Raw genomic sequence first — 17552 nt, forward strand, 5'->3', positions numbered from 1 at the left:
GCTCTAGCCGGCCATCCCTATTCGATCTCCCATTTGTCCAAGGCAGTCACCCACTCAAGGTATAAATCACAACATCGGCCCTACAGTATCCGCAACCTGAAACGCCGCCTCCGTCTTCGACCGTATCTCATCAACCGTGACGCCCTCGGCGAGCTCGACGAGCGTGAGTCCGGATGTGAAATCGACGTCAAAGACGCAGAGATCGGTGATGATCCTCGAAACGCAGGCTCTGCCGGTGAGGGGGAATGCACACTGGTTCAGGATCTTGGGCCGTCCTTTCTTGTCGACGTGTTCCATGGTGACGACGACTTTGGTCTCTTGAGGGTTCGAGACGAGGTCCATGGCGCCGCCGAAGCCTTTGATTTTGCCGGGGAGCATCCCTGTTGAGCATCATGTTAGCATGGGATACGGCTCACGGGATGGGTGGTTTATCGGCTAGGACTCACAGTTCGCGAGATCACCCTTCGCGGAGACTTGCATAGCACCCAGAATCGTCAGATCGATCCTCCCACTCCTGATCATGCCGAAGCTCTCGTCGCTGCCGAAACAACTCGCGCCGGGCAATAATGTGACGGTCTCTTTGCCCGCGTTGATCAAGTCCGGATCTTCTTGACCCTTCTTCGGATACGGTCCCAATCCTAGTATACCATTTTCTGATTGCAGTGTGACGGATACCGAGGGGTCGACAAAACTCGGCGCGAGCATGGGCATTCCTATGCCTAGGTTGGCATACATGCCGTTTTTAAATTCCTTCGCCGCTCTCCTTACAATCCGCTCTCTCTTTCCCGCCGTTTCCCCTTTCCCAAGAGCCCCCGTGTCCGCGCCCGCCCCTTCATCTGGCGAGAAGTTGTATTTCTCGATTTTCTTCTCCGCCGTACTCTGGATGACCTTCTTGACATAGATGCCCGGCAAATGTACAGCCGCCGGATCTATATCACCTGGCTCCACAATATGTTCTGCTTCGACAATCGTCTCTTTCGCGTTCCGCCCCATCGCCCCGTTGAAATTCGCTGCCGCGTAGCGGAACATGCAGTTTCCTAAGCGGTCCGCTTTCCATGCTTTCACGAATGCATAATCCCCGCGGATGGCTTCTTCCATGATGTAGCTCTTGCCATTGAACACTTTCACGTCGCGTGGCTGGCTGTACGATTGCACCGAGCCGTCTGCATTATGCCGTAAAGGGAGTTCGCCTGTTTGTACAACAGTGCCGAACGCTGCTGGGGTATAAAAGGCTGGGATACCTGCTCCGCCGGCTCTACAACGTTCCGCCAGTGTACCTTGGGGTGTCAATTCCATTTCTATCTCGCCTTTTAGGTACTGTTGTTCGAACAATTTGTTCTCGCCCACATAACTCGCTATCATTTTCGAAATCTGTTTCGATTCGAGAAGAAGACCGAGACCTGAGCCTACTAAGCCAGCATTGTTGGAGACAGCGGTAAGGCCTTTTATGTGAGGGTTTGCGTGGACGGTGTTTATGAGGGTGTCGGGGACGCCGCAGAGGCCGAACCCGCCGGCTAAGAGGGTGGTATTTCCTTTCATGTTTTCGAGAGCGGCTGAGGCGGAGGGGAGAATTTTGTTGATTTCTTTTCGAGAGAGCGTGGTGGAGAAGGCGCGGGTGTGGAGGGAGGACTGGGACGAGCGGTCAGCTCCATCGTCAATGAAGAGTATGAACTCACAGGGCGTAGAGGAGAAGTTGCCCGCAGGCAGAGGGTTATTGGGGAGACCATGATGGTCGTATGTAGGATGCCTACAGCTTCAATGTTCTGAATTGGGCGGACCAGAGCTCAATTTATAATGTCCGACCTGCTGCGAAAGTCAATTGAATCTTAGAGGGGTCGAAGAATTTTTCGGCTCGCTATACATGAGGACGACAGAGGAGGATTTGAAAAACAGCTTCATTAGATCTAAGTGGGAATACATACAACGCCCGGCCAGCCGTAGGCGATAAGTATTGATGTTTCTGATGCAGTCTCTCCGCATCACGGTCGAATTTCGGATGGCGGAGCGGCAAAAGCCCTCCGCAAGTTGCCGCTATGATAAATCGACATACCGTGCAAATGGTTGGGAGCCAATCCGGTTAAGGGCTGGTCGCTTTATCTACGCGCTACGGGGCCTCGATCTTGAAGTTGAACACAACTCAATGACACGTGTTTGGAGACCCCCTGAGGCACTGTCTCATATACAAGACATCTATCAGCCACTGTAACAAGGCACATGTGAAGTTGACTTTGTAAGTCCCTTCAATGGCTCACATTTTGTCTCTCGCATACTATGAGGTGACCAAGACTCAATCTTGATCTCACTTTATCAGCCCATGCTTGCCGGCGGGACTCAACAACTCACTTCAAATACAGCTTTTCAGTCCACAATGCAAGATCCAGGGAAGACCGAACTTAAACCTTCGCGTTTGGTGGAACTTCCACTAGAACTTCAGGGCATGATATTCGAAGACGTAAGTGGTTCACCCCGAAGCGTTGGGAGAGGACCAAATATCTAATGCCAAAATATGCTGCAGGTCAATAATTTTGACCTCAACAGATTATGTCTAACCTGCAAGACCATCAAGGCGGTTGTCCTTCCTAAGCTTTACCACCAAGTCGTCATCAGAGTGCCTCAAAAATGGTCACGGTTGCCCTCGTTGGAAGGTCTTCTGGGCTCTACTGGGGATGGTCTCAAATACACCAAATACCTCTTCATTGCGACCCAACAATATCCGTTACGCGACAGCCAGCAAGAATTTGAGGACTCCCGGCGCCCGGAGGAAGTTCTGGCCGAGACAAAGCTCCAGTTCTACCTTCCGCAAAGCTCGGCGTCGAATGCCCTAAATACTCTCATTCGGCTGCTAATCGTCAAGCTGCCCCAAAATCGACTGGAATTGTTTAGGCACGTTTTTTCTCCTCCTTCTAGATTGAAGCACCGGAGTCCCGTCAACGGACAATAGCTTACCAGACGAGCAGGTGGGGGCATAGTTGCGAGCTCAATGTTTCGACTCTAGACCTTCTGTTCGAGACGCAGCAGGCCAACCTGGGAAGCTTGTTCTGCAACAGATTATCCTCATCCTGCGACGTTTTGGGGTCAGTAATTGAAGGGATTGACCGATTATCCGTCGAGAGTATGGATCTTAACCGTGGTGGTTGCCAGTGGGCAGCCAGCATGTTAGTAAAAAATGCCGAGACCTTGGACCATCTCGAACTCGGGTTCAAAAATCGCATTGCCCATGACTTCGCCCTTAATAGGCGTCCACAATATGATAAGATGTGGGCCTCGTTCGGGGTTGATGTTGGAAAAACACTTTCTGCAATAGGTCTGGAGCCGCCGGTAAACCTGTCATTGGAGTCGGTGTATTTGTGTGGTCTTGACTTTAGGACTGTCATCCAAGGGATGATGGCCCTCCACATCGATTTCAACAACGTCATTGAGCTGAGACTCGAATCGTGCCCTGGACTAAGTCAAGCATTTTCTCTGCTCATGGGTCAAGGAGACTCATCAAGGCTCGCTCTCGGTGCGCTTCGAAATCTTTTCGTGAGGCTCGAAGATCCTGATCCGAATTTATTCACCAGTCTCGAAAGCTTTCTCACATCCGTTCGCGGGCTTAACCACCTTCAAGTGCTAATTGACAAAACCCTGGCCGTACAGAACCTTGAGCCAATCCTGAAAGTCCACGGCAAAACGCTTGAAACGCTTGTGTGGGATGAGAGACGCGGACCTAGAACGCAATTAAATGCCTCAACCTCTCTGTTATCTTCCAAGCTTGGGAACCTGAGGGTGATCTCCCAGAATTGCCCATCATTGACGCTCCTTGGGATACCGCTTAATTGGGAGGCAATCAGTAGCTCAGACAAATACTTCCATGAATCGGTAACACAATTGACCTTCACTTCGTAAAATATGCGAACTCTGACGGTCTTTAGATTGCGAGGCTTCTCAGAAAAATGCCATATCTCAAGGTGCTAAACATCCGCAACTTACCTGAAATAAGTGGAAGATCCGCGATGCCTATGGACTATTTCGTGAAGGGTCTAGCGGCTATGTTTGTGGACATTGTGAACAAAAAGCGGAAATCAACCCTCCTTAAGACTGTTGCAATTGGGGCACCCCTCTACAGAGACGTCTACATTGGAACTCATCATGTCGTCCACACCGCCGTCAGTGACTTCCTGCGCTTCCGCATTTACAACATCGATTACGATTATCCATCTCCAAGCGGCTTGTCTCCCGTACTTAGCAAAATATGCAAAGGCGCTGCAAGTAGTTCTGAGGATGAGTTTTGCCACTCACACCTTCTACATAACTACTGGCTCGGCTGATGGCTAGCTCCATCACTCTCGAATGTGGTGTCGCAGAACTAGCGAATGGACAGCACTGTCCGTCGAACAATTAGACCGAGGTGACAGGGAATCCCGTTCGTCCTAGTCTGAAGAGATCTCTGGTGCATGTTCATAGCAGAAACTTCGCATCAATGGGAAAGACGGAGCGCTAGCATAGAATAGAGACAAAAAAAGACCTCAAAGAACGCCTTAGAGAATCCTTCATGAACCTCGACCTTAGATCACAACTTCCCGCGGTCGCACAGCTGATTCCGAATGTCCTAGCCTTGATTATTTCCCGTACCTGGAGGATGCGCTTCTTACCTAAGACCTCTGGCCAACGCGAAGACTCTGTTTCCCTTACTTCGACTGCTCATTCTTAAGATTCCCCACAGCCGGCGTACACTTTAGGTAAGTCGCTCTCTTCTACGATATCCCAAGGCAAAGGGTGTCGCGGTAGTCGACATCAGATTGACTACGGAAAAGCTGACAGCATAAAGTAACTGTGAGCTTGATCTCCGACCGTCGACCTTATAACAAGAAATCATACCACCAATTTGCGGCAATTCAAGCAATTCAATATCAATAGTTACGCTCAGCCCCGTGACATTTCAATTTAGTAACGGACAACGTTGCCGGTTTTGCCATCAACGGCATGGAACCTAGTCACTACCGTGAGTAGCCAGTCCAGCTGAGAGCCTACAGTCGAGACACCTTACGCACGCTGACGCTAGGATTGCTACCTCGTATCGCGATCGATTATGCTCTCAATAGGCACCCGTCTTATCACCTGCTCCCAGTTCCGTTTACACAGATACTTGAACACGCACTTCCTACGGAATTGGAAGAGGCCGCAGCTACTGCTGTCGTCGGACCAAGTGGACATTGGGTGCCAAATCTGCGAGGGGCGCGATCCTTCCGCGGTAGTATAGCGACTTGCCTCCATGTTTCGCCTACCACTGCCGCCGCCCTGACTCCGTCAACATGACCGCATTCTTGTGGCAAAAGAGGGGTATTCGTCATTCATTGAATCTCAGACCAAGAAACATGCAAATACTCCTGGATCTCCTCCGGTCGGAGATGAAGAGTTCCGTTAATTGGGTTACATGTATTTTTAATTTGGCATGAGAGGCTGCGTCTAATGTTATAACAAAAGAGTGGTATCAGAGAGTAAGGATGAAACAAAGATCACAAGAATAGCAACGCATGTTTGCCTCCCAAACGCCAAACCGGATTATGTCATTAAAAGCAGAGCAGTCCACCGTTCTCTGATAGGTCATGACGCCTGCGCCTCAACGAAAACTGATGACCCTGATCCTCGGCCCTGCCGAGAGATACAGCCCTCCCAACTCCTCCCCTAGTCCACCCACATCGCCAACGCTTCCTAGAATCACTCTAGGTCTTCTTACGATCGGTCATGATTACCGCAAACTCGCCTTCGGACCCAACGGGACGGCGGAAGGTTGCCTCAACGGTGTCGCCCAGACCAGTAAGAGGGTCAATCCAGGGTCCGAGCTTGTCTTCCACTTCCTCTATCTCATCGTCGCTGTAAAAGTAGATCGTACATTCCCCCCCACCAGGCAAGTCTTCGCCATCCCATTGCCAGAGCTCGACGAACTGAGGCTTTGCCTCTGATCCATCTTTCGTCGCTCGGCACACGCGCTTATAATTCTCCGCGCCCTTATGGATAATTTGCTCGGCGGTATTGGGCCCTTTGGAAGTAGGAGGCTTAGATTTGTCGGTTGGGAATCCAGAGGAACTAGCATCTGAAGAGAAGGGGCTGGCGGCTTGAGAAGCCTCAGGAGCTTGAGTGCCATGAGAAGGGGAAGGAGACATCGCGGCTGATGTTTAGTGGCTTGGTATTGCTGGCGATGGATGGTTTGCTTGTGTGGAGATTGGTGCGGTGCATAGAGGATGGTCCGCCGTGTGGATGGTGGTGTGTGGAGATGCTAGTGTGTGTGTGTGGATGCTAGTGTGTCCGAATCTGTGTGGAGAGTCTTCGGCCGTCTGTCTGTGCTTGCAGGAGATATGAAAAGGAAACACAAAGAGAAGGGAGGATTCTTCCATCTTATACTCATGACTCACACCGCAGGTGATTCGAGAAAGCACAGGCTGAGCAAGAGACTGGAAGGTCTGAAACGGGATGAAATGAAAACGAGCTGCAAGAGTTGCCAAATCTCCGTGGTCTCGGCCCCCTGTGGTCGTGTCTGAGTTGAAGGGAAAAGAGTGCAATTTGCTAAACTTTTGGGGTGTGATCCCATGGCTTCTGTGACAGCGAAGCTCGAGTTGAGAAGAAACGGGTGCTGCCTCGGTAAGAGACTGGAGAGGTTGAAACGATACGCAACCGAACGAAACGAAACGAAACGAAGCCGCCCAAATTGCCAAGCTTCTGTTGGTTTGGTCTCTTAAGGTCATGTCCAAGTTGATGGGAAAACGGTCAGATATTAAAGAGGAGTATTGAAACATAAGGCTGAAACAAAGACCGCAGGAGCAACAACGCATGGTTTTTCCTCCGAAACGCCGAGCTAAAACCCGCTATTAAAAGCCGTTACTGCCCGATAGGTCTGGCGCCTGCGCCCAAGTGGAAACGTGGTGACCCTTGATCGACGCCGCTGCCGAGAGACACAGCCCTGCCAACTCCTCCCTCGCTCCACCCATACCTTCACCCACACCGCCGACGCCTCCCAGAAACCCTCTAATTGTCGGGGTGACGGCTCCATTCGTAGCCGAAAACTCCGAGGCCGGTGGGGAAGAATGTCATTTCAACAATACTCGACAAAATATTCCAAGGCCTACCCTCGTTCTTCCTCGAGTCGTCGACCAGGTCCATAGTTGGTCCCTGACCTGGTAGGTCGCCTATGCCGTCGAACCTCTCGACCGTGATAGTTGGATAACCTCCTTGATCGGGGTTGCGAAATATCACTCGGCACACGCGCGTAACGGGGTTGCCGTGGTAGCCGGTAGAATTGACTGGGGTAGGATTCGAAGGGAGAAGGGAAGGGGTGTAGGAACGGGAGCTGCCTTGAGAAGGCCGAGGAATTCGCGACTGAGACATCGTGACAACTGTCCGGTGGCTTGATATTGTTGGTGATGGATGATTCACTTGTGCGGAGATGTATGCGGTCTGTGAATGCTGAGTTTGGAAGCTTGGGGGCGTGTGTGTGGGTATGTGTGTGCAAATGCTGATGGGTATGAGAGAGTGTGTCGAGTCTCTTGCTGTATGCGCATGCTGGATATGAAAGGAAACACAGGAAAGCAGAGAGTTTTCCTCTTTTCTCTACTCACCCTTAAGACCGCCTGGAATACAAAACCGCACAGACTGGATCAGTGACAGGGAAAGATGACACGGAACAAAGACTGGGGGGTAGCCAAACAACCGTGGGTTTGTCCCTTCAGGTCATGTCTGACCAGATAGGGAAGGAGTCAGAGATTGCCAAACATTGACCGCTTCATCCCCTAGTTTCTACGACAGCAGAGCTCGAGTCGAGGAGAGAAGCTCAAGGATGTGTCAAACATTTATGATTCTATTTCCGAAAGTGTTGTCCGAGTTTATGAAGACAAGCTCAGGATTTGTCACACATTTATGGCTTAATCGCCGGTCTGAAACGAAAAGAAAAGAGCTGAAGTTTGCGAAACATTTAGCAATTCACCTCTCTCAAAAGGCTTGTCCGAGATGAAGAAAGAATGGCTAGGAATTGCTGAGCATTTACGAATTGCACGGTTTCGACTCGAGCAATGTCCTTCAAGGCGAAGACGGGCTCGATATCAACGTTGATACCCTTATTGGCCTGAAGCTTACGCCTTGGAGACTCCATAAGAGACCCTGACATCAAATCACGAACTTGGGATCGCGTAGTCCTCACCGCGGGTTTCCTGACCTTGGTCGTTCTCCTTTTCCCCTGGAGAATGTGCTTTTTACCGCGAATTACGAAACCTTGTTTGCATTGCTGTTGTTCTTCTCACCCTCCGTCCAGGCCCATCTTGTCTACAGAAGCCCCTGCAGCTCAAAAAGTACTTCTGTCTCATGGTAAGGCTTCGTTTGGAGAAGGCACGGGCCCGAGGCCTACCACAGAGTTCTTGTCTAGTGGGTTTCCATCTCCTGCAATACGCACGCGCCTGTTGATGGAAAATGGAGGATCAGCGTGGAAGAAAGAAAGATAGAGACCTTAATGGACAACCTCCTCGACTATGCATCTCAATCAGACGCTGTGAGATAACTTGGTCAATTACTAGCGTTTAAATCATGAATCTTGATGGTTGAGGCTTTTTTCTAAAATCTTTGTGGGTAATGACAATCGCCAGACTCTCCTTTCGCACCGACAACTAACTATCTAGAGATGCTGAAATGCGTGTAGGGTGAACGCCGTGCAGGAATTACGGTACGCAAGGCTGGACAGCGTTGTTTTCCTTGCAAGGCGCTTAGGAAATTTGGCGTAGCAACTTTGACCTGCATTGCAGAATATCTTTCACCCCCTACTCGTAACTACTAGAGTAAGCAACTTTGACCTGCAGGAAAAAATTTCCACCCCTCCCTTTTCTGCAGAGTTGATTCAATACACGGCAGTTTGAATAACTGTGCACCAGAGAAGTGCCTTACTGCTCACGAGGCTGCAATCTGACAATGTCTTCCACTTTGTCTGCTATAAACCGGGGATTAAAGTTGACAAGCCTCACCACCGGGGTATCCAGCGGTGCTTAGACTCCACACTCAATCTGCACCCTATACAGTCACGCCACGCACAGATCGTACATTAGCCGAGTACCTGCTCCTCTGGATCAGGCTGTCCCTCTACATAATCAACAATACTCCAAATACGGTGGGCACGAAGACCTTTCCATTGGCCAAAATGCCGGCAAGTCGACCGCAGCTGGGTGAAATGCAGTTGATAATCAATTCTTCGAAGAGGCTGAGGCGATAACTGGCGTTCCCAATGCGACACACGAGACCTGACGATATGCGGGCCAAGAGCAACAATTCTCATTAAATCAAACCTCCCCCATTCTCTGTTCATCGTCACTTCGAACCTTCCTCAGCAGTGAGAGGGAAACAAATGCAAATATGTTCACCAAGAGAAACCCTGCAGCCAGACACCTAAGACGTTCTTCTCTCACGGGACCCAAAGCAAGCATTCTCTCGAAATGTATTCCGATACTTGTTATGCTGCCTGCTTTGATTCTTTCGATACTTTACTCAAATACCGAAACCATTCCGTGGTCGGTTTATGGCGCCGCCATATATCAGACAATCCTTCGGCGGTATCGGCAGTGAGACAAGTCATATCTGGTATAATGGGAACCCTCCAGGCTTCCGCGGTCTTGGCGATACTTTGCATCTTTCCTGCGCGCACGCGGCTAGCTCATCCTACCAAAGCTGTCAGGCTTGATACTCTTGGACTGTTGAATGCTCTGTCAGTACCTCGCATGGACTGGAATCTGCCAAAGAAGAGCTGGCTGCTCGTCTTTTTGGCTCTTGGGCTTGGCCATGGACCCGCTGCCTTGTGGGCCAGCGCTATCACCCCAATACCGACCACGCAGCTCAAGAACCTTGGCAGCGTATTGGTTCCAAGCTTTACTGAAGCTTCAAAACATTATTGGGGCGAACAGTGAGACAAGGGTCTTCGCCTGGAACATTGCCATACTCAGAGGCAGCCATCATCCTTTGAATACGTGTCCAATTGTCCTCTATCATATTATTAGTGCTCGCAAACAGTGAGGCCATACAGAAATCACGTATGCACAAGTAGATATGTAGATATATGATTGGGCATATCTAGACCGGGGCAGCTAAGACTTTTCTGGGCATCCAATAGCCCAGAAAAGCCCCCCAGCGCTAGAAAAACTCCCATGTCTGAGCGACATGCCCTGGAGTGAAATGAGGCTATATACAGGTGTGGGTGGGTGGGAGAAAAATGATATGGCTCTGAAAGAGAACAATTCGAATGAAGAGCCCACTACTGGTGCAGTGGCCATACAAATAGTACTCGCCATGTCCACCTGTCTCCCGCATATCGCATATCGCATAATGATATCGCATATCGCATAATGATGGGACGGCTGATCAAACAGCCACCAACGCTATGGCCTCATAATGGACCCACTAACCCACAGTCCCACTGTTGCGACCAGAATGCATTACTCACTACTGCGCGAGAGGCCGTAACTCCAGATGGTGCACCTCGAAATCATTCACAGCTGGACAATCCAAAGTGGACATATCATGGGCGGTCTTATGGTGTTGGCTCCTTTTTAGGGCTTGAATCCGTCAGTGACCTTCCCATGGACTTCCGGCTTACGGAGTACTCCTTTGAAGAGACTGGCTATAATGCAAGCGTACAGTGCGATCACACTAGCCATCCTGATAACCTGAAGATCGAATACCAGATGAATTAAGGTAACCTTGGGGTATTTCGCTTGCGAGGATATTTGTCAAATATGACTCAAAAGGCCAATGATCCAGTCATATCCTGATGTGGTCGTCATGGTCAAGAGAAATGTGTGCATCCTGCGGAAGCCGTAGCCTTTGCATGGTTCGCCGAGAGCAATAACCAGAGACAGCATATGGTTGGCATTGCAGCAACTGCTTGGTATACCGGAGACTTTGCTAATTCGGAATGCTCACTGGAATTCATCCCCACGAGATCCACGGTCACAGCGAATGTCACGAATTCATCGATAACCGTCGTCAAATCCAGTGGTAGTGCGGCAACCGACCCTGAACCAACGGGACTCCTTGTTAATAACACTGTTACGTCCCTACACTTTCTGTCTAAGATGGGGCCCTCTCTTTACGTCTCGGTAATGGGCGACGCGTTTGAGTATAACGTGCATACCACGTACAAATCTTCCGCTTACGGTAACCTGACTCGCCGCGAAGTCGGACTCAGAGCCACCGAAGCTTCATTCGATGCCATCCTCGACGATATCCTCGGAATCTACGGAAGTGGTCAGATCGCCATAGCCAATGAAACAACAAGCACGACCATCGCAGGCACCTTCGGTTCGTACCTTTTCGGAAAGCCACTTGTACTTGGCCTCATACTTCCGGTCAATCTAGTCATCCTCTTAGTCATCGTGATTGAAGGTATCAGGGCGAGATTCTGGCGCCATCTGCCGCAATTCGATATCTTGGATTTCAAAAGTACTGTCACTGCAGCGTCTCTTGGTGGTAACAACATCTCCAAAAAGGTTCAGCGACAACGAGGGGAAGGCGATAAGTGGACTGCTGATGCCGCAGATCGAATGCTCGGCGATATTAAAATGTGTTTGCCTCAAGGCGACTTCGCAGAGCCTAGGATAATCCTTGATGGAGGTCTTCTAATGCAGGACGAAGCTGACGGAGGTGGCACAGAGATGGACGATGGGATGGCCCCCTTGGAGACAGAGCCATACACTGGTGCCCCTGCAGCGTGGAGTCCGATTGGACAGCACAATGAGCATTCATCGGGACAACGGAAGACGTCATGATAGCAAATCGGCGAGTCCAAAGCGATTCATAACCCTATATACAAGTTTGATCATTGTTTTCCGGTGTTCTGCCCAGCATCTGCCGTACGGACGAAACTTTGGATCTTTTGCACGTTGCCATGGTTCTGGGCAACAGCCGCCTCGTACGCTTTCCTGTACGTATGCACCGCCTCAGAGAACGGCTGTCTTTTGTCTCTCCACCCGACGTCGCGTCTCAACTTCTCAGAACCCACCCATTGGCTGAAGCCAAACAACATCTGCACTACATCCACTGCCGCATTCTTCTTCTCCGGCAAGTGTTTGACACCATCTTTGATCTTATACTCTTCAACAAGTGCATTCGCAACCTCCTCAAGTGTCTCGTACCGCCACCCTGAAATGTTGTAACACTGACCCTTTACCACATTCCTATCAGCCTCAGCAAGTGCAACGTAAGCTTCTGCACAGTCATCGACGTGAGTCCCATGCATGATGCTTTTCGGGTCTGCCCTAAGTTCCAGCACGCCTTTCTCGGCAGCCTTAGTTGCTACGTCAAAGATTGGGCCGTAGAAGCTGCCACTGAGACCGTAGAGGGTGGTGGGACGGACAACTACAGCATCGAAGAGATCCGTATGATCGAAGATCTTGATGGCGTGGGATGCACGTGCGGCAAGGAGCGACGGTGCATTCACCGGCGACTCTTCTGTGTGCGGCGACAGATTGTCTGACCGATCGAGACCAGTCGTACCATAGTCCTTACACCCGGACGTAAACATAACTAAAGGACGGATACCCATTTTCCTGCTTGCTTTCGCAAGCGCTCGTAGAAGGGCAATGGTGTCATTGTAGTGCGGGACATAGTCCGAGATCTGCTCGGTACAAGAGACCATCACGTCGAACACGAATCTTGTTTGGTTTGCCGACCTCTCGACGAAGGTTTTGTCACTTGCTGATCCAAGGATGGATATGATCTCGTCTGCTCTGAGGGACGCCCTGGTCTCTTGGTTGCGGACGAGTCCGTAGGTGATCCACCCTGCACGTACGAAGGCTCGCGCGACCGCATTGCCAATGTAGCCATTCGCGCCGGTCACTAAAACCGACTTAAGGCTCGTTTCTGGCATTGTACCCAAACTTTTCGATGGTAATATCTCGATAGTTCAAGGGACCACGTTTCCGTCAAATCTGGATGTCCGGCAGTGCGCTGAGATGTCAGCTATGAACAGCTGGGATTTCCCATCAATCATGGCACCAACAGAGGTCCTTCACCCATGCCATCTATACCTTTCCCTAAGCGCGGGGGTCCGAGAGTCGAAAAGGTTCGCAGCTGACATAGAAAACTCTTAACCTTTGCTCGACCTGTAGTTAGGGGAAAGGCGTGGAGTTGGTTAGGGATGCGGATTTGCCATACGACACGTGACGTCAGGTCAGACCTACTCTGGTGCTCGGTCATTTGACAGTCATATACGGTCAACTGACCGCACTGCAAATGCCTTGTAGTAAGACAAAGCGTGAGGTTCGAGGGAAAGGATAGAATTCAGATGTATTTAGGGCTGAAAGCGGATGACACTAGTAATATCTTAGTCTACCTTACCTGTACAGAAAAACCTGCACACCTTGAAATTAGAAATTAGATGATGATTTCACAACGAAGAGCCCTAGCAGAAAGATTTTACGTTGCGATTTAAGGATTTCGATGACACTAATATATTATTCCGCAAAGACTAATTCATAAGAAGAATGTTTGTTGAGTTATTCAAGCTGACAAGGTGAAGGGATTTCTTGGCGTGTGCAGGTCTTTTCATCGCCTGACGGCCTTGCGCTAAAGTCCGCATGCTTAAATACGGAGCTAGGTACGTACTGGGTAAGGTACCTGGTAAGGCACTGTAGTTAATATTCTTGCACCATCACCAAATACCGAATGCACCGACTTCCAATCTGTCTCGCTCCTTCACTTCCAAATCTTCGTCCAAGCTCACTACCATCCGTCAAGCATCCATGGCTGGGAAGCACCAAGCAGCAATCCTCCCGCAGAAAGGAGGTCCATTGTCTGTCGTGGACCGCGCCACGCCCGAGCCCGGTCCTAATCGTCGAAGCCAGGGGGCCATTGCCGTGAACCCAGTCGACTATTTTCAGCGCGAATTCGCTATGCCCCCACCCAGCTATCCCGCCGTCGTTGGGTCCGATGTGGCTGGCCTTGTCGTCAAGGTGGGCTCCAACGTCTCCAATGCCCCTCCGTCCGGATCCCGAGCGATCGCTTTGCCTCGTCTTTCTATCAAGGCGGCTCCAAAGACCATGGCGCTTTCCAGAAATATGTCTTGGCTCAGTCAGAAGGCGTCATTGCGCTCCCGGATGCCCTCTCCTTCGAGGAGGGTGCTGTCCTCCCCTTGGCCGTCTTGACCGCGTTGTCGAGCTGGACCACAACTTGAATCCCGCTCGGCACCAAATATACCCCTCAGGACAAGCAGGCAGTCCTGATCTGGGGCGGCGCCAGCAGCGTTGGTACCTTTGCCCTTCAATCCGCAAAGTTAATGGGCTTCACCGTCTACACCACGGCCAGTACCAAAAACCATGAATGCCTCAAGAAGCTCGGAGCTGACGTTGTCTTCGACTACAAAGCGAGCGATGTCGTCTCACAGATCATAGACACCGTGAAGAAGGATGGCGTCACCCTACGGACCGCAATTTGCGTCGTGGAGGATCCCTGCAGCCCACGTTGGACGTGCTCAGACACACCATGGGCGATGCAGTCGCCAAGGTTGCCCATGCCCCTCCTCTGCTCCCGGGAGCCCCGACGCTCGAGGGAGCTGAGGTCAAATTTGTTCTACCACCTATGGACCCGGCGGAAAGAAGCGACCATATGTACAAGTGCTTCCATGTCTGGCTGCGAGACGGTCTAAATTCGGGTACTGTCCTTCCCAGCCCACGGGTTCAGATTGAGGCTGGAGGTCTGCAGGGTCTGAATAAGGCGCTGAACACGTTAAGAGCAGGTGTCAGTGGGACTAAGATTGTAGTCCAAGTCTGACTCGTCTAACCATATTAATGCATTCGACAATCCTAATTCGCACAAACTGCTATGTGAGTCTTGAATGAATCAGCGCAACTCACAACTGCGCGACTAATATTTACTACCAAAGCATCGTCTAGGTCCAGCGTCCGATCTCGTCTGATTTCGTCCGATTTCTGCGGCGGAATTGGACGTTATAGTTTCCGGAATTGATGTATCTCCGCTTCAGTACCCGATTGGTGTCTTGTCTGGCAGATAGACGATTTTGCATTTGTCAGCAAAGACAGTTTCTCATTTGTCAGCTTGCACAAGACTCGGCCTTTGCTGACAATCTCTCATTTTTCAGTTTGCACAAAATCGAGGATACCTGCTTCCTTAAGAACTATCATCAAACTTGTAGTGCTTCCTAGGAAAGGGCCAAGATTCACAAAATCAACATTCCTCAGACTTTTACCTCAAAACAGCGCAGAACATGTCCAAGATCTTTGCAGTCTTTGGAGCTACCGGCCAACAAGGCAGTTCAGTCATCAACTTTGTGCTGCACGACCCAGAGCTCTCCCAAAAGTACAAGATCCGTGTTATCACCCGTGATGTCAACTCGGAGAAGGCCAAGCAGCTTAAGGAGAAGGTCGAGGTCGTCCAGGGTGACGTACTCAAACGGGCCTCTCTCGAGACAGCTTTGACCGGCGTGCACACCGTCTTCGCCATGACAACACCTTCCTTCGGCCCCGACGGCTTGGAGGTCGAGTACAACAGTGGCAAGACGATTGCCGACGTCGCCGTCGAGAAAGGTGCCGAGTACATTATTTTCAGCACTCTGCCGCCAGCCAAAGAGATCTCTGGTGGCAAGTACACCAAGGTCACCCACTTCGATGCCAAGGCAAAAGCCGAGCAATACATTCGAGGTCTTCACATCAAGAGCGCCTTCTACTCGCCGGGATTTTTTATGCAGAATTTCCAGTCTATACCCTTCTTGGCTCCACGACAGGCTCTCGATGGCACCTGGGTTATGGCCCGCCACAACTCTCCTAAGGCCCAGATGCCCATGATCGACGCTGTCGGAGACACAGGCAAGTTCGTTGGCGCTATTCTCGCCGAGCCCGACAAATACGAAGGCAAGACGTTCTGCGCCGCCACGGCACTATACAGTTTGGATGAAGTGGCTGCCATCATGTCCAAGGCCACAGGCAAGACCGTCGTCTACAAGCAGATCCCGCTTGAGGACTTCAAGAAGAGCCTATCATTCGGGCATGACATTTTTGGTGAGGCGTTCAGCTACCCAGAGGAGTTCGGCTACTTCGGCCCAGATTCTGAGAATTTGGTTGCTTGGGCTGTGCAGAACGCCCGAGGCAGACTCTCCACCCTTGAAGAGTACTTAGAGGCACATCCTCTTCAGCTGGCGTAAACGGACACCATGGGACGACGCAGGCAGGAGAGGCTTGAGGAGTTGTCTAATTCGGATCCGGAATCCACCAAATCACTAGACATCAAAGAATGCATGCTGGAAGCGCAGGGAATGTTAGTGGGAAAGCTTGCTGCCGAAGAAAATCACCTCAGTGGATTGGTGGTCCTCCCTGACTTTTGTATCATAGATCTTGAGGAACAGGGGAAGGAGGTAGAAGAGGTGATACAAGCGTTTCAATATTGAAGTCACAGCGCAAAGGCAATCCACCTTAAGCCAGTACCATAGAGACCAGTACCGCAGAAGCCAGTACCGCAGAAGCCAGTACCGCAGAAGCCAGTACAGTACCGGAGTGGTTCACAAAAATGGTCGCGGCTACGTGGCGCACCATTTGGGATCAGTATACATCTTTCTTGGAAAACCCAGGCGCGGGGAATAGCACTGTGATGGTGGAGAAATATCCGTTGGCGAAAGCAATGTCGTTTGGCGATGCGTCATCATCGTATGCATCTCGTTCATCCCTCAAGTATAACGCTGCGCTAATCCCATGTTATGATGATATTGGGCTGGATGCGGAAGCTAAGGCCTTTGGATCATCGGTCCGTGATCTCCTCTGGTCGCCGAGCGGTTCGCCTATAAATGAGACGTCAGCGTTTCTGGATCGTCATTTCGTGCGGCAATGGCATCGTGATGGATGTTTGAATATCAACCGACCTTACATTAGCCACATCAATTACGCGAACGGGGATGAAAGTTTGCACTCGATATGTGGCAAGCACCTGGGCAGGCTGCAGAGGATCAAGGCAGTGTATGATCCAGCTGGACGGTTCGACCAATTCTTCCCTTTGACCCAAAAGCCTGCTTGATCTGCGTAGAATCTGAAGTTCTGAATGAAGGGCAGCATCTTCTGTCAATTGGAGTGTTGTGCAGCTTCTGGATGGCTATGACTGTCTGCACTGTAAATTGCGTTGTATCGGAAGGCCTCGACCGATCATAGAGTAAGAGTAGTGATCAAATACCTGTAGGGTATGCATGCTGCTGCCTTGTCTGCCTCGTCTGTCCTTGTGTCACCCGTCATTTGGCCCTACCTTCTCACTTTATCTGAAAAATGCTCGTAGGCTGCGGAGGCTGCGAATTCGCTTTACTTCTGCCAACGTACGAGAAGTCATCAGAAGAATCACCTTTTCCCTTTTCCAATCTACACTCAGCCATACACCATGTCACAATCAAGCAATGTCGTCTCGATCACTGGGTCTCTGCAAACGCTTTCTCTCTCGCCCCAACACAGAGGTCATCGCCAGCGTCGGAGACACGTCCTCCCCTGCCGCTCAAGAGCTCTCTTACCTCGCCAACGGACGAGGTGACACTGTCATCACAATCAAAATCGACATGACAT

The 17552-nt window shown here is 50.7% G+C and overlaps 8 protein-coding genes across 8 annotated transcripts; 4 read left to right on the forward strand and 4 right to left on the reverse strand.

The window, feature by feature from the left end:
• Positions 1–66: 66 nt before the first annotated feature.
• HO133_005044 (uncharacterized protein) lies at positions 67–1727 on the reverse strand (the record flags this gene model as incomplete). Its single annotated transcript, XM_037295956.1, has 3 exons — positions 67–380; positions 447–1629; positions 1677–1727. 3 exons carry the CDS (start codon positions 1725–1727, stop codon positions 67–69), a joined length of 1548 nt encoding a protein of 515 aa, XP_037148654.1.
• A 641-nt stretch (positions 1728–2368) lies between these two features.
• HO133_005045 (uncharacterized protein) lies at positions 2369–4989 on the forward strand (the record flags this gene model as incomplete). Its single annotated transcript, XM_037295957.1, has 7 exons — positions 2369–2452; positions 2516–2848; positions 2908–3858; positions 3912–4248; positions 4692–4718; positions 4808–4831; positions 4928–4989. 7 exons carry the CDS (start codon positions 2369–2371, stop codon positions 4987–4989), a joined length of 1818 nt encoding a protein of 605 aa, XP_037148655.1.
• Positions 4990–5702: 713 nt separating this feature from the next.
• Positions 5703–6143, reverse strand: HO133_005046 (uncharacterized protein; the record flags this gene model as incomplete). The annotated part of the gene is made up of 1 exon (XM_037295958.1): positions 5703–6143. One exon carries the CDS (start codon positions 6141–6143, stop codon positions 5703–5705), a length of 441 nt encoding a protein of 146 aa, XP_037148656.1.
• A 702-nt stretch (positions 6144–6845) lies between these two features.
• On the reverse strand, positions 6846–7362 carry HO133_005047 (uncharacterized protein; the record flags this gene model as incomplete). The annotated part of the gene is made up of 2 exons (XM_037295959.1): positions 6846–7000; positions 7104–7362. The coding sequence occupies 2 exons, from the start codon at positions 7360–7362 to the stop codon at positions 6846–6848; spliced, it is 414 nt and encodes a 137-aa protein (XP_037148657.1).
• Positions 7363–10865: 3503 nt separating this feature from the next.
• HO133_005048 (uncharacterized protein) lies at positions 10866–11771 on the forward strand (the record flags this gene model as incomplete). The annotated part of the gene is made up of 1 exon (XM_037295960.1): positions 10866–11771. The coding sequence occupies one exon, from the start codon at positions 10866–10868 to the stop codon at positions 11769–11771; it is 906 nt and encodes a 301-aa protein (XP_037148658.1).
• A 50-nt stretch (positions 11772–11821) lies between these two features.
• Positions 11822–12871, reverse strand: HO133_005049 (uncharacterized protein; the record flags this gene model as incomplete). The annotated part of the gene is made up of 1 exon (XM_037295961.1): positions 11822–12871. One exon carries the CDS (start codon positions 12869–12871, stop codon positions 11822–11824), a length of 1050 nt encoding a protein of 349 aa, XP_037148659.1.
• An 874-nt stretch (positions 12872–13745) lies between these two features.
• HO133_005050 (uncharacterized protein) lies at positions 13746–16159 on the forward strand (the record flags this gene model as incomplete). Its single annotated transcript, XM_037295962.1, is given in 4 exon segments — positions 13746–13955; positions 14207–14440; positions 14458–14766; positions 15155–16159. 4 exon segments carry the CDS (start codon positions 13746–13748, stop codon positions 16157–16159), a joined length of 1758 nt encoding a protein of 585 aa, XP_037148660.1.
• A 9-nt stretch (positions 16160–16168) lies between these two features.
• On the forward strand, positions 16169–17022 carry HO133_005051 (uncharacterized protein; the record flags this gene model as incomplete). Its single annotated transcript, XM_037295963.1, has 2 exons — positions 16169–16389; positions 16437–17022. The coding sequence occupies 2 exons, from the start codon at positions 16169–16171 to the stop codon at positions 17020–17022; spliced, it is 807 nt and encodes a 268-aa protein (XP_037148661.1).
• Positions 17023–17552: the final 530 nt, after the last annotated feature.

The sequence above is a fragment of the Letharia lupina genome, assembly GCF_014066315.1.
Source record: "Letharia lupina isolate WasteWater1 chromosome Unknown contig_20, whole genome shotgun sequence".
NCBI lineage: Eukaryota > Fungi > Ascomycota > Lecanoromycetes > Lecanorales > Parmeliaceae > Letharia > Letharia lupina.